The sequence below is a fragment of the Ylistrum balloti genome, unplaced genomic scaffold (genome assembly GCF_031769215.1).
Source record: "Ylistrum balloti isolate Yb309-2 unplaced genomic scaffold, AGI_CSIRO_Ybal_v1 Utg369882, whole genome shotgun sequence".
Taxonomy (NCBI): Eukaryota; Metazoa; Mollusca; class Bivalvia; order Pectinida; family Pectinidae; genus Ylistrum; species Ylistrum balloti.
The window spans coordinates 1159700-1172684 of NW_026782019.1; the positions used below are offsets into that span (position 1 = coordinate 1159700).

Sequence of the window (12985 nt, forward strand, 5' to 3'; positions counted from 1 at the left end):
ACAGTTTCTCGTCGTTGCAGTTGCGTTAGACATTTTTGTCTTTGGTCAGAGAAACTCTTATCAGTCAACACGGTAAGTACAAGCAGCGCCACCTATACTGCTTAAGTATTAGAACTAAAAGTGTGCTGTTTGGAAAAACATACCGTACAGGCAATGAGGTGGTCATATTTCAATACATTATTAGTCGTAACTTAGCGTGGAGGAGGATTCCTGGTACAAAGTCGGAAATCGTGGTTTCAGGTCAACTGAATTTTAGAAAACGTTTCATAATTGTTGAATCTAAATAGTTGTATTTCATATGTCATAAAACAGATGTATAAAGTAGCGGGTTTCAATCAAATATTTTATTATTTCAGTTTTTTTCCTACAGTTCAGATTTTCGCGACTTAATCAAAAGATTGAGACAAGAAGGAAATTTTCTTCGCGAACGTTGTGTGTAGGCAACGAGGTTTTTTGATGAATTTTATTTTCAATGTATATGATTTCACAATTTTATCATATCTTCGAAAATAATGATAAAATAGACCCCTTAGAACTAACGTAATGTGAATATATATCAAACTATGAATTCCAGTCTGAAGGATAGAAAGAACTTCAGTTTGCATCACGGCTGGTCAGTCGTTGAACCTGCAACATACACCAATGTTATCCTCATTCATAGAGCTATAGGAAGTTTTGCTTTATGGTAGTTTTGTAATTTGAAGGAAATTCTCAAGATATCACATTTTTCCTTAAAACGTTACTTTTCTTTTTAAAAAATCAAGTATCTAAGTACTTGGAAAAATGAGAATACTTACATTTACTGTTTAATATAAACATGTTTCGATTAAGAGCTAAATGTAACCAACCTGTCAAGAATTTACCGTTTGAAGTACAGACGGTAAATTATCAATTAAAATTCGGTACCGCGGTACTTACATGATTATCCCGTTTTCCAGTAACTCAGGTCGGCGTCTGGTAGTGAGGAACACTTCACTCGGGCGTTACTGCGAAAAAAGACAAAGATATATCCATCATATTCATTGACAGAAGAAGACAGTCTGTTGCAACCATATTCCTGTACCGCTATGCAGAACCATTTGCAAATTATTAAGTGGAAATTGTTTGTGTTCAGCCCATGTAAAGTGTGGACAACAAAACAAGGGGAAATTTTAGATGGTCAACAAAATCCCTATACAAGTTAGATGATATTATTGCTAGTTTTACTGCAGTCGAAACACCTTGTTTTGTACATCGTAATCGGATCCTACAAATATTCATCAAATGTGTGTAATTTTTTTTCTTTACTTTATTGTTGTCAGTACTTACCCTGAACAGACAGTCCGGAAGGCCTTTGGCTGCATTTCCGATACTTCAATGTTGTTACATACAATCTTTGCTAAGCTAACTTTCCTAATTTCTGCAAGTTGGACTGAAAATAAACAATGGCGTTTAGAAAAATTTAAAGTCGGATACAGTCTATGCAGGTTGACTGTAATACAGACAGACAGAAGGTAAACTGTTACCTGAATTCAGTCCGAGTCTTCCAAGATTGTTTTCATACCAAAATCGGTCTCCAATTTTAAGTTGCTGGAACTGGAATCCGATAATGCAGGCAAAAGTGGGGCCAACAATTCCTTTCGGGATGGGGATCTCTGACATTGCTCCAGCATATAAATCTATGTCGTCAGGATGACTGTAAACAAGTAGCATGTTATCACAGCAGATTCCGTAACATTTGTATCACACGAAAGGTACGACCTTCAGCAAATTTTTATATGTGTTATACAAAAAATGTCATTACTTTGATAAGTACTTAAACACTAGTACTGATATCAGCAAATATTCCAAAGACATTTTCAATGCTCCATAAGAAGTTGTTTGGTAAATACCTGTAGACGCTTCTCAGTGCTGCAGCAGACTCCTTCGAGTGATGTAACAGACCCCCGGAGACATCGGTTCGGAATGTTTTGGCCTTAGGGAGTCCGCACCAATCTCGCCAGACGTTGTAAGCTGGAATACCATGGTCCCGACCTCTGTTCACGTTGATGGCTGGAAGATCCATAGTACGGCCTTTTGCGTCAGGGAAGAGTTTATTCCGAATACCATCCTCGAATTTTCTGCGAGTTGATAAAGTTATAACTTTTTCCAGTAATCAATGTTAAAATAATTGCATTTATGAATGTATTTACTAAAGTATCAATAGATTGCAACCGTCCTTAATAACAAGAGAATCCAATTTATAATGTTTACATGTAATGTGAAGGCGATTTCAATGATCGACCTACAGGTAGACCCATGCAGCACATACAGTTAGCATAAGATGTATGAGAATAGAGATCTTCATGAGTAATTTGACTTTTTTTATTTTTGAGAGTAATTCGTCAATTGCATACCTGTCACTTTTTGTAGCCTTGGCGTTGACAAGCCAGCGAAGCACAGCTTCGTAGCCTTTTCCTTTCATCTCTACATTTAGATGGGGCCGATGGAAGGTGGATTCAATGACCACTGTTTTGGTGGGCTTGTGAGACGGACTGTATTGCGCTTGTATGTTGGTGATCTGAGAATGGCCAAAACGGAAAGCGGCAACGCCAAAGACATTGGCCACTGTAGCATCTGCGCGCTCTTTGTACAAGTAGCTGAAACCAGATTCACGTAGTTCCAGTTTAAATGCCTTCATGTAGTCGCTATTTAAGATGACGGGTAGGTATTCATTGTAAACGACGTGTTGCATCATGGCGATGATGATCTTTCTGCCCTCATAAAATAGTCTGTCGTCATCCCAAGTCGGATTATGGGACGCTAGGATCTTAACCACACGGTTATGTTCCCTCACCCAAAGTAAGTGAACTGCCCCTAGGTTCGGGACTACATTGACACGTTTGTCACCTGTAACAAATCATCAACATCTGTCAAGTAGGAGAAAATCTGCTGTTTCTTTCCATTAAAAAAATGCTTGAGTAAAACTCCACAAGTGCAACCTTAACTTGCATTGACATTCCTGGTAAAGTGTTATATGCGGCTTTTTAAAAACTAGTAAACAAGGACAAAAGATAGACCAAAAACCATGTCCATGTGCACTAAAATTTGTAATTATGTAATTATATTTGCTATAAATCGTTCGAGAAAAGCTTGGCCATTATATCTAACTTGTAAGACAAGCATACTAGACAATGATTTACCTGCATCTTGACAATAATCTGTTGGTTTGTCTTTGAAACACTGGGTCTTACCCTCCGGAAGTCGGTTGTATTGATCTACCTTCAGCAATCCTGTAATAATATAACAGCAATGTTGTTATTTCCTCAAATGTTTTTTCATCGTGAAAGTGATGTTATTAAGCAGAACAAACATAGGTAAATAATTTGAGAACAAAATAATTTGAATAAATGAATCCCTATTAACGATAAAATTCCATTAAAGTGGACTTCGCTGATTGGTAGATTACATCCATAAATTATCATTTTAACATACATATATAAACAACGAGATATCACCTTGTTTCTTTACGCTGTCACGGAGCTCTTTCATCTTCTTTGTTGTCGACCCGTAGACATTGGACGCATCCACGAATGAAGTCACTTCGTTTAATTGGTTTCGGTATCCTTTAAACAGATAATCGCAAAAACTTCGATCGATCAAACTATTTATTTTCTTCAGTCGACGCCTAAGTTTGAACATTTAGGCCCTTGGCATCAGCTGTATGATACAGTTTAATTTATTGTTTGGCGCTATTTTATCTAACTCTTAATCATTAAAAGGTGTTATTCACTTGTGGGTCATCTGTACAAACTTTAAGGTGGCAGGTAGTAGACACTGCTGGTGGATTTTAAGTTCCCGAGGTTTACCGTAACCTGCATGTTACGTTTTAGTTCATTCGAATAGTAGCACGGTTCAGAATTTACCATGTACATGACAATTTTCAATAATTGATGATTTTAAATCAACATATCCGTGTTGAAAGTAAAACAAATAGACCGAAGAGTATGATTCTTATTAACATGAAAATAACAAGATTTTCAAAGCTCAAAATCTGTTACACCAGCACAAAACACAAATAAAAGAAAGATTTTCCAGGAGAATCCTGAAAAAGCACGAGGATTATAAGGAATGGTGTTCTGGAATGGTAAGCGTTTTCTGTTCATCGACGACACCTGCTATGCAAATCTGGGTCAATCCAATTATTTATTTGTTACGTTCTTAAACGGGTACTATGATAAAGGGAAAAAAACTGAATGTGAACAAATGAATGTGATTTTGGAGACAAATACAGAAAAGTATCGTGGAAGTGCCGGGTATCCTGACAGATTTGGAGGTATTTTGAGAGAATACTTGATTGGTAATGCCATACCTCTCAAATTGTCATCGACAGCGGCAGACGATCTGACCATGTTCATGCATGACTCTGTAATGTTGGGGTCGGACTGTGGCACGAAGATAGGAAAACACTCAGGCCTGTGTAAAACATTGCATCAGTACAGAATAAACATTTATGATATCAACAGATCTACTGAATCAAAGCTCATATATCCTTACATTGTTAAAAGATGCTTTTAAGATTGTTTCTCATTATGTTTTTCCTTCTCACCTATCTGCTAATTCTATGGAGGCACAACAGTTAATTCCAGCACCACCTTCTCCTACAAAGAAACCAATAAGACAGGATGACATCGAGTAAATTAAAATATTTCAATAACACAGTAATAATAAAAAAAGGTTTTAAAACATCTTCATACTGAATATTTATTTATATATTTTTCTATACTCGTGTTTCACTGAAAGAATATTTTCGTATATTACATTCGAAAGGCAAAAGCTCAGTATAAAAAAGACTTGTATTGACCAAACTCACCTTTTATGACTGGTGTGAAGATAAGATCATGATCTAGGAACTGACCAAACGACATGTGCATTGATGTGATGTCTGCTGACAATGCTGGGTTGGGGCCTGCATTAAACACGCAGTTACTGACCACACGTGGACTCGGCAGGTTATGGAGTAGCACCGACTTTTGTCGTGGTTTGCCGATATCTGAAATAGAACAGTACAGCGATAGTTAACGGACCCATTCTTTCCTATACAGGGTTAAGACAATTCGAGAACATTTATTAAGGAGGTCTTAGCAGGACAAAGCCGTATTTGAGATTCTCATTTTGCGTTGAAGAGTAATTGATATTAGAATTATATAAATATATATCATAGTCGTGACATACGATCCTGATAGGCAGGCCGTCGGTATCGCTTCTGCGCTCTAAAGGCCATTCCACGTTGAGGATATTTCAGGTTGTTACATGATCCATCAATGGTCCTGAATCTTGCTGTGGGATCACATTTCGGAACGCTTGTTGGAGGACAATGCTTTGCAAGAAGGGTTTTCAAAGCAGTTTGCCAACTACTGCTATACAGTAATTGATCAACATCACAATGAGTTCTGAAAGGATAATTGAAATGATCATAGATACAACATGATTGCTGGAGCGAAAGAAACGTTGGAACTCAAGAAGTAGATGAGGAAGACAGTTAGAAACCTCCTGTACTTTGTGGGTTTACATATGAAGTTCACATTGGAAAAGTATACTTGATTCATCTCTACATCGCTATGGGTATTATGGTTTTAGCAGAAACTCCTCGAATTTAACATTTCACCCCAAAATGTTACTATACATTGTTGATACGACATGCATAAACATTAAATTTACTCATATCATCCAAATGGTGTGACAAGGACATCTCACAGTAATAAAAACGTTGTTGCATCTGTCTGGAATAGGAAGAGAATATCACCTATCACATCAAAGAAAGTATGACCTAAACTTAACAATGAAATCAAAATATAACTGTATGTGATGAATCATTGGGGCTGTGAATAATATTTGGGTGTTACAACAGAACCATAGGAGCTTGTGTTGTTTGGGTGTCCAGATGTTCTAAGCTGTTTGGGTAACAGATGACACGTACATTCTTTGGATCTCCTGGACCAACAATAGCTCATAGAAAGCACACTTGTTGATAGCTCCTGATACGGAAGAGGGCGCTGCGAACATGTCTAGCTGATGTGAATATACCATAGGGTTACCGGAGTCAACTCCTGTAAGTACACGTATATTAGATGCATCCAAATATATCTGTTTTGTAAGTGATTGCTATTGAATTGTAGATTCTTTTAGCAACATGCAGTATACTCGATCATAATCATTACTGTGTGTATTGCTGCTCTTTGTGTAGTAAATAACATAAACAAATGAATGACAGCTGACCTTTGGTATCTTAACATAACCTATCATAATCACAAATAACTGCTACAAGGAACCCGAAGACGCTTAAAGAATATGCTCGTGACCAAAGGATTGTGATGACATACCTGCTTCGACGAATTGACGATTCTGCTCTATGTCCTTGTTGAGTGCTGATGTTCCCACCAATACAGCCGTCTCTAGCGTTTGGGTTATGGTACTACTTTCCACTCTTGTGAAAGTACTACCTCCTGACATCATAGTCGAGCTACTAGATCCAGACCGCTTCGCCCGTGATAACTCTACATCATCCACTTCCGTGTCGACGTTTTTAACCCTAGTCTCTTCTGTGTTTGTTGCATATGTCGCTATCAACAGGAACACAGCAGTCCATTTCAAACCGTGCGCCATTTCACCTATGAAAAGGAAAGTTATATAAAGGTAGGTAAGAAGACAAACTATTCAAACAATGGTTTTTTTTTCTATATAGCGTAAAACAATATTTCTAGATCACTATAAAATACAAGTTTTGTCTAGTTTGTTACATCTGCAAAACTAGCTATAGGTCTTACTGGGAGAGGAAACTATAACACTAGTTACCAGATAAAACCGTAATGATTGGCAAAGTATCCATGTTGTGTGTGTAGATTAGACATATAAGTACGATTAAGGTTAGTTTTTCTATGCCTATATGCTTCTTGGTTGCAGGCGTACACTTTAGTAGAGTTATTCAATAAAATGATTAGAACATTTATTCCATTTCCTCAGTAGAGTTATTCAATAAATCAGTATGGAGACTGGTTTCTCGTTTAGGTTATTCATAAAGTTGGTATCGAGATTGATTCCTTAGTGGAGTTATTCTATGATTTAATATGACGATTGATTAATGCGGAGATTGGTGCATCTGTAGAGTTAAGAGATACGTTTAACGATCGTCGTTGTGATGTTATTGAGATATTAAGCTGGACGTATTTGATGATACCTTATTCACGTTAGAGAAAGTGACATTGCCTGACCTTGATATTGACAAAGATTTACATAACGGTTGTTGTCTATGTAGCAGAAGACGCTTACTCCTCCGGAACGCCTAATCATATTCTTCTTGATTTTGAAAACTAATTTTTGCCCTAGTTTTGTTGAATTTGAGTTCTTCAGTTCAGTTATTCGAGATTGGTTCCTATATAAAAACGTTATTTGATTAGTTTGTATGATTATTGGTTAAATAAGTCGATAAATTATTATGATTCCTCTTCAACTGCTGCTGTTTTTATGTCTTCACTTTACTCAGGAGTCAAATGATCAGACAGTTGATGTTTAAAGTCGACGTTTGACGATATCGCTGTATACCAACTTCCTCTTCCTGTCGAATCAATGAGAAAATGGAAGGGGGCAAACCAATCCTGATCTACTGCATCAATGATCATAAAAAATAACACAAAAAGAAATATATAGATATATAAATTTAAAAAGAAAACAATTGTGCTAGGTTTAGGTCAAATCAAGAACGAAATACTTCTATGGTGCCGATTCGAGTTATGAAATTCATATGATACATTTTCTGTTACGAGATCGTCTCCGTGATTTCATTAATTTCTTTATGATTTTTATGTTGGACGTGCTTGATGTTTATTAGCATGCCTGGTGGTTTCATTGTTAAGACATTACTCATTTTGAACCACCAAGTTGTATGTCGAGTGTCGTCGTTGAAACAGAAGACGCTCACCACTCCGAAACATTTGGTCTTTTTGTACTTTTTCAGTGATTTTCGTGTAAATCTTTTTCTCATATATTGCCTTAGTTTTATCTGTTGACATGTCGTATTTTTAACAGTCCACATAAAAACCTTTATTGATTGAATCAAAACAGCTGTACCGCCATAATGCAAATCCATCATGAAGCATTATATCGCTCAGTTATTATTGTTATGTATTAACCTTCACGAATGATTAATTCGGTTAATCGTGTAGCTTTACATTTCTCATCTCTGCATTCGAATAATAGAAACAAGGTCGAATATTTTAATGATCTAATTTTGTCATCGAAAGCAATACTAAGACTATGGAGTTGCCATGTAATCTGATACAATGTTTATCTAAATCTAGAAATCCAATAAACATGTTTATCTTTGTAATTCAACATGATTTATAAATAAAAAGAAATATTTGTAAGAAAGCAAATCATAAAACATTGTTTCCGAAATCTAGATCAAAATAGCTAGAATGTTTTTAATATGATAACACACGTAATACTACCAATATACTTTCCTTGGAATGTGGGTCTATTTGAAAATGTTTTTATCGTAAAATTACATGTCTAAAAACCCTTTTTGAAACTGTTGAGATCTGTAAAATTCTACATTACCTGAAAGATGTTGGTCTATATAATAGACTATGACGTACGATTTTAATCTTTTGTGTTAATATACCCATTTAACATTTTTAGCATTTGTTTTTTACCTTTTGGTTTGTTTAATGTTATTTCTTTTCGGATTGCTTTGTGTTTTACCGGTTGATAGTCCTAATGACTTTTTATGTGTTGACGGGCCGTTAAGAATGCAATGATAATAATAATATCCTTGGAATTTCATCACATACAGAAATGTTTACATTGTGCTGTTTTGTTATGACCTTATTTTTATCATATCAAAGGGTGTATGTATAGGAAAGACGACATAAAGTTTTTTTTTTTTTTTGTAAATTTATTACTTTACCTCGATTCTAAGATATAATAACTACAAAACACGAGTTAGGTACTTTATATAACGTTAAACAATATCTAATCAATAATTCGACAATATTACACATGCAGGTATTATAACTGGGATACTATGCAATCATGAAATCATTGGATTATTAATTTTTTGTGTAACATTCTTGTATATTTGGTAATTTGGAAATCACTTTAAATAAAAAAGAAATCAAATTATTTCAAGATTTGATTTTCATCCGTCTCCTTTTATTTTTTTTTTTTTTTTCTAATTGAAAAATTGCATTGAAAGTTGCTATTCGCTTGTGTGTTTTTAACAATTTTCATAGGAGAGAGAATAAAGCAGAAAAACAGACTACTTAAAAATCACAGATTATGTATAAAATGTTATTGGTTGGCATATCTGAGACAAGATTATTGATACGATACATTTCATTTAATTGCTGAATCACTTTAACATACATGGTCCATTTTTTATTTTGCAATTAACAGGTTTTATTAAGTAACAAATCGTCGAAAAGTTAATTGGATTAGGTAGGCAATACTGAGAAAACGTTTTTTTTTTTTTTTTTTTTTTTTTTTTTAAAGATAACATCGAAATTAAAGCTTTCAATATGTTGAAATGTTTACTTTTAACTTAATTTGTTCTTGATAATTTCAATTGAAACAAACTAAGCTTACCTTATCTGGCCCACGTGGAAACTCTCTCCCCTGCAAGTCTCCTTGATACTGAGGCTGTAGATCGGAGCAGGCACAATGTATAAGAGGATTGCCGAGTCTCATATATGGACACAGGTGTTAATTTACAGGCTCGTGTTTTGCACGTATCCCACTTTTCAAGCCATGTTTATTTGTTAAGGGAATTAATATACACAGCGACAGGTGCATCTGTATTTTATATATGCTTAATAAAGTGGAAGTTCTAACTTTAGTTATCATATTGTAGGTGTGTACACCCATCCTAGGAATCAAATCTTTGTCACTGACCGCTAATATTTAATGTGCACCAAGCCAAGGACTACTCAGTTCAGTGTTTGTCACTGACTACCAACATTTTATGTATGTACTTTAAATCTCGCGAATCAGATTATGGTAAAGTAATATCTTACATTTGTTTCAACTTTTATCTACCTCGTTTTGAATATTGATTTTCGCCACATCACAATTATCAAGACATATGTGAATTAATTCCTTTCTCACACATACATCATTAACAACAAAACAGTAAAACAATTTTGGTTTAGTGGCACGATTTAGAATATACACATGTACCTGGCTTTCTTTTAGAATGATCAGTTACAGTAAAATTACGAAAATACTGAATTATGTGGCTAGTGCACATCCACATCTACATTCTGACATTTACTACTATCAAATTTGATTTTTCCTCAGTCGCCTCCTAGGTTAAACATTTAGACTCTTACCATCACTGCAGAGTCCTAGAAGGACAAAACACATATGTATGATGCAGTTTAAACCATTGTTTGGCTCTGCTGTATCTTACCTAAATTTGTGCTAAATGGCGGTATTCACTTGCGTTTCTTTTGTACAATTTACAACAAAGATTATCTTTCATAAAAATCTGTCATAAAATGCTTTTTTCTGACTGGCTGATAATTTGTATTGTAAGTACAATGTATATCATTTCTTTCGTTATTAAGGAAAAGTAAGAGGATTATTCCCATCTTTCTTTTCAAGCAGATTACAGTAAAAGATAAAATGTATATCTAAACCAATCAATCCTTTAAGTTAAGTCAGAGTAATCATACTTTCCTGAGTAGACTCAGTCAATCAATTGTACCCTTTTCTGGAATACTTATATTTCCTTTTTCTTACCTCGAAACCAACTTGGACAGCTTTCCATCAAAAACGATATAAATTTCCCTATTGCGAATTTCCATTTCTGGATAGCAACTTTCTTCATTCCAAACCCTGATTCGATACCCAAGGGCCTGTTCCCATTATCACGATTTTCGTGAAAGAAGTCGTCTTATGACTGACAAACTTGTGACACAGAGTTTCAAAAGATGCAGGCTGGTGAAAATTATAAGAATTTTTTGCACGGACGTCATAGATCTCTCATTGTGTGATATGAAGCTGGAGGTGTTTGAAGCTCGCTAGTTTGCCTGTTGGTTCCGTTGTTGTATACCTTGTTCTCATTTGATAACCTGACATAACTTACTTGGATTGGCATTTATTTAGCAAGTGTCGTAAATGAGGCAGAAGACGCTTACTCTTCCAGAACACTTGGTCTTATTCTCGATGTACTTTTTTAGGAGTCTCGGTGTAATTTTTTCTTTCTGTTTTTCATATTAGCTCTACAGATCAAACTGAAAAAGGACTTTAAAACTGTATGTTTCTTACCATTTCCGGAAAGGAAATCTTATTAATGGTTCATCTGTATGGTTAGTAGTAAGGGTAAAATGTGATAAACTATTAATTATATTTCAATGACATGATAGAAGGAATGTCTATATATAGTACTTTTTGTACATAACCTGTGTGTTCTGGGTTTTGATGTTAACATGTCATAGTTGGTTCGTCACCCAAAGTTGTGTAATTATTGGTGTCGTCAATTACATCGACGTTAACAAATGACCGTTAACTCAGGGCAGTACACAGTTTCTCGGTGGGCCATGGGTGATATTTTTGTTCATTAGATTACACCATTATAAAGGTTTTACTTAAAATCTTATAAATATATCCTTGCTAAAATTGGTCTTGTCATGTTGAAGTGGACAATGTGGGGTTTCATTTTTTCAGAACAATATGTTAGTTTTTTGTTGGAGATTACTATTTGGGCAGTCTCGAATCTGTGTCTACGTACCAAAAACCAGCTTCACAGGAAGTTAAATTTTCATCGTCTTTACATGTTGTCATGTTGTGAAGGATTTCCAAGTAGGAATTTGCTGAAAGGTAAGTAGTGTTTGTTACCACGACAGTGTTTTGTTTTTTTTTTTTTTATTTTAAGACATGTGTTAAGAAATAAATTTCTTCTATAGAGTTGTATTGTTAGGTTTGAATTAGCAGTATTTTTGCATTTTTATGATTTTTCCAGTAGGTAAACATGGTAATCACATGTCAGAAATCAGGGGAAACTTTTGATTTACACAAATTTTATCTCTCTACTATTAATATCATTATTGTTATGTAGTATTTTTCATAACCAAACTGCTATACCTGTATATCTCAAACATGATCAATAATTTCAGGAAAAATGCAAATTAACTGTTTCCTGCTACCTCAGTTTCTCATGTATTCGGAGTAACTACAACACCTGTTTTGTCATAAGATCGTTTATATTAAACTGTTGAACACAACTACAGTTTTTCATGATTAATTTTAGTAAAGAAAATACACCCTCACAAATATCCATACTACCTTGAAAACGATGATGTAGATAAATATCGTTCTGTGATATGTAATAGGTTTTTCGCTGATTTAACTAGAATTTCTTCAACGTTAAATAATTGCGTTATCGGAGCTTTCTTAGATAAAATTAATCAAAACCTATGTATTTCTAGATCATTCTTAGTATAAATTTAATCAAGACAAAAATGACTATAGTAATGTGTAGGATCACTTTTTGGTTTGTGGTTTTTCAGAATCGTTCATCAATTCTTCGACTGGTCTTATTTTCCTTGTACTTTTCCCAGGAATCTCCGCGTAAGTCTTTTGTTCTATTTTCCCCTAGTTTGATTTTAACTTGAGTTTGGATTATGATAATGTATTTACTTTTTTTAAAGATTGTTCTTCTTGACGAATACTGATCGTTAGCTTTCTCACAAACGTTGAGTTAGGATTTTTTCGCTGAGTTTTTCAGTTTACGGCTGTTGGATTCCTTGCAAAGGTATATAGAATGTACTGGAAATTTTCGTCCTGCCATTTACATTGCATTTTTTTTATTTATATAGGTTTTATGTAAATGAAAATAAAGTCAGGAAACCACAATAAGTTCATGAGAACATCAGAACATGCTGCTGTGGTAGGAATGCATTTCTGAACGGTTGTTGTCATGTTATTGCTATGTTTGAACATACGAAAAAGTCTCCAAACAGATTTACTT

At 34.8% G+C, this 12985-nt stretch overlaps 1 protein-coding gene across 1 annotated transcript; it reads right to left on the reverse strand.

The window, feature by feature from the left end:
- Nucleotides 1–922: 922 nt before the first annotated feature.
- Nucleotides 923–6624, reverse strand: LOC132546282 (peroxidase-like protein). Its single transcript, XM_060209992.1, has 13 exons — nt 6342–6624; nt 5939–6068; nt 5194–5411; nt 4832–5011; nt 4568–4619; nt 4331–4434; nt 3477–3584; nt 3162–3251; nt 2376–2874; nt 1872–2099; nt 1506–1675; nt 1309–1411; nt 923–986 (listed from the first exon to the last, which is right to left on the reverse strand). Exons 1-13 carry the CDS (start codon nt 6622–6624, stop codon nt 923–925), a joined length of 2229 nt encoding a protein of 742 aa, XP_060065975.1.
- Between the last annotated feature and the right edge of the window lie 6361 nt (nt 6625–12985).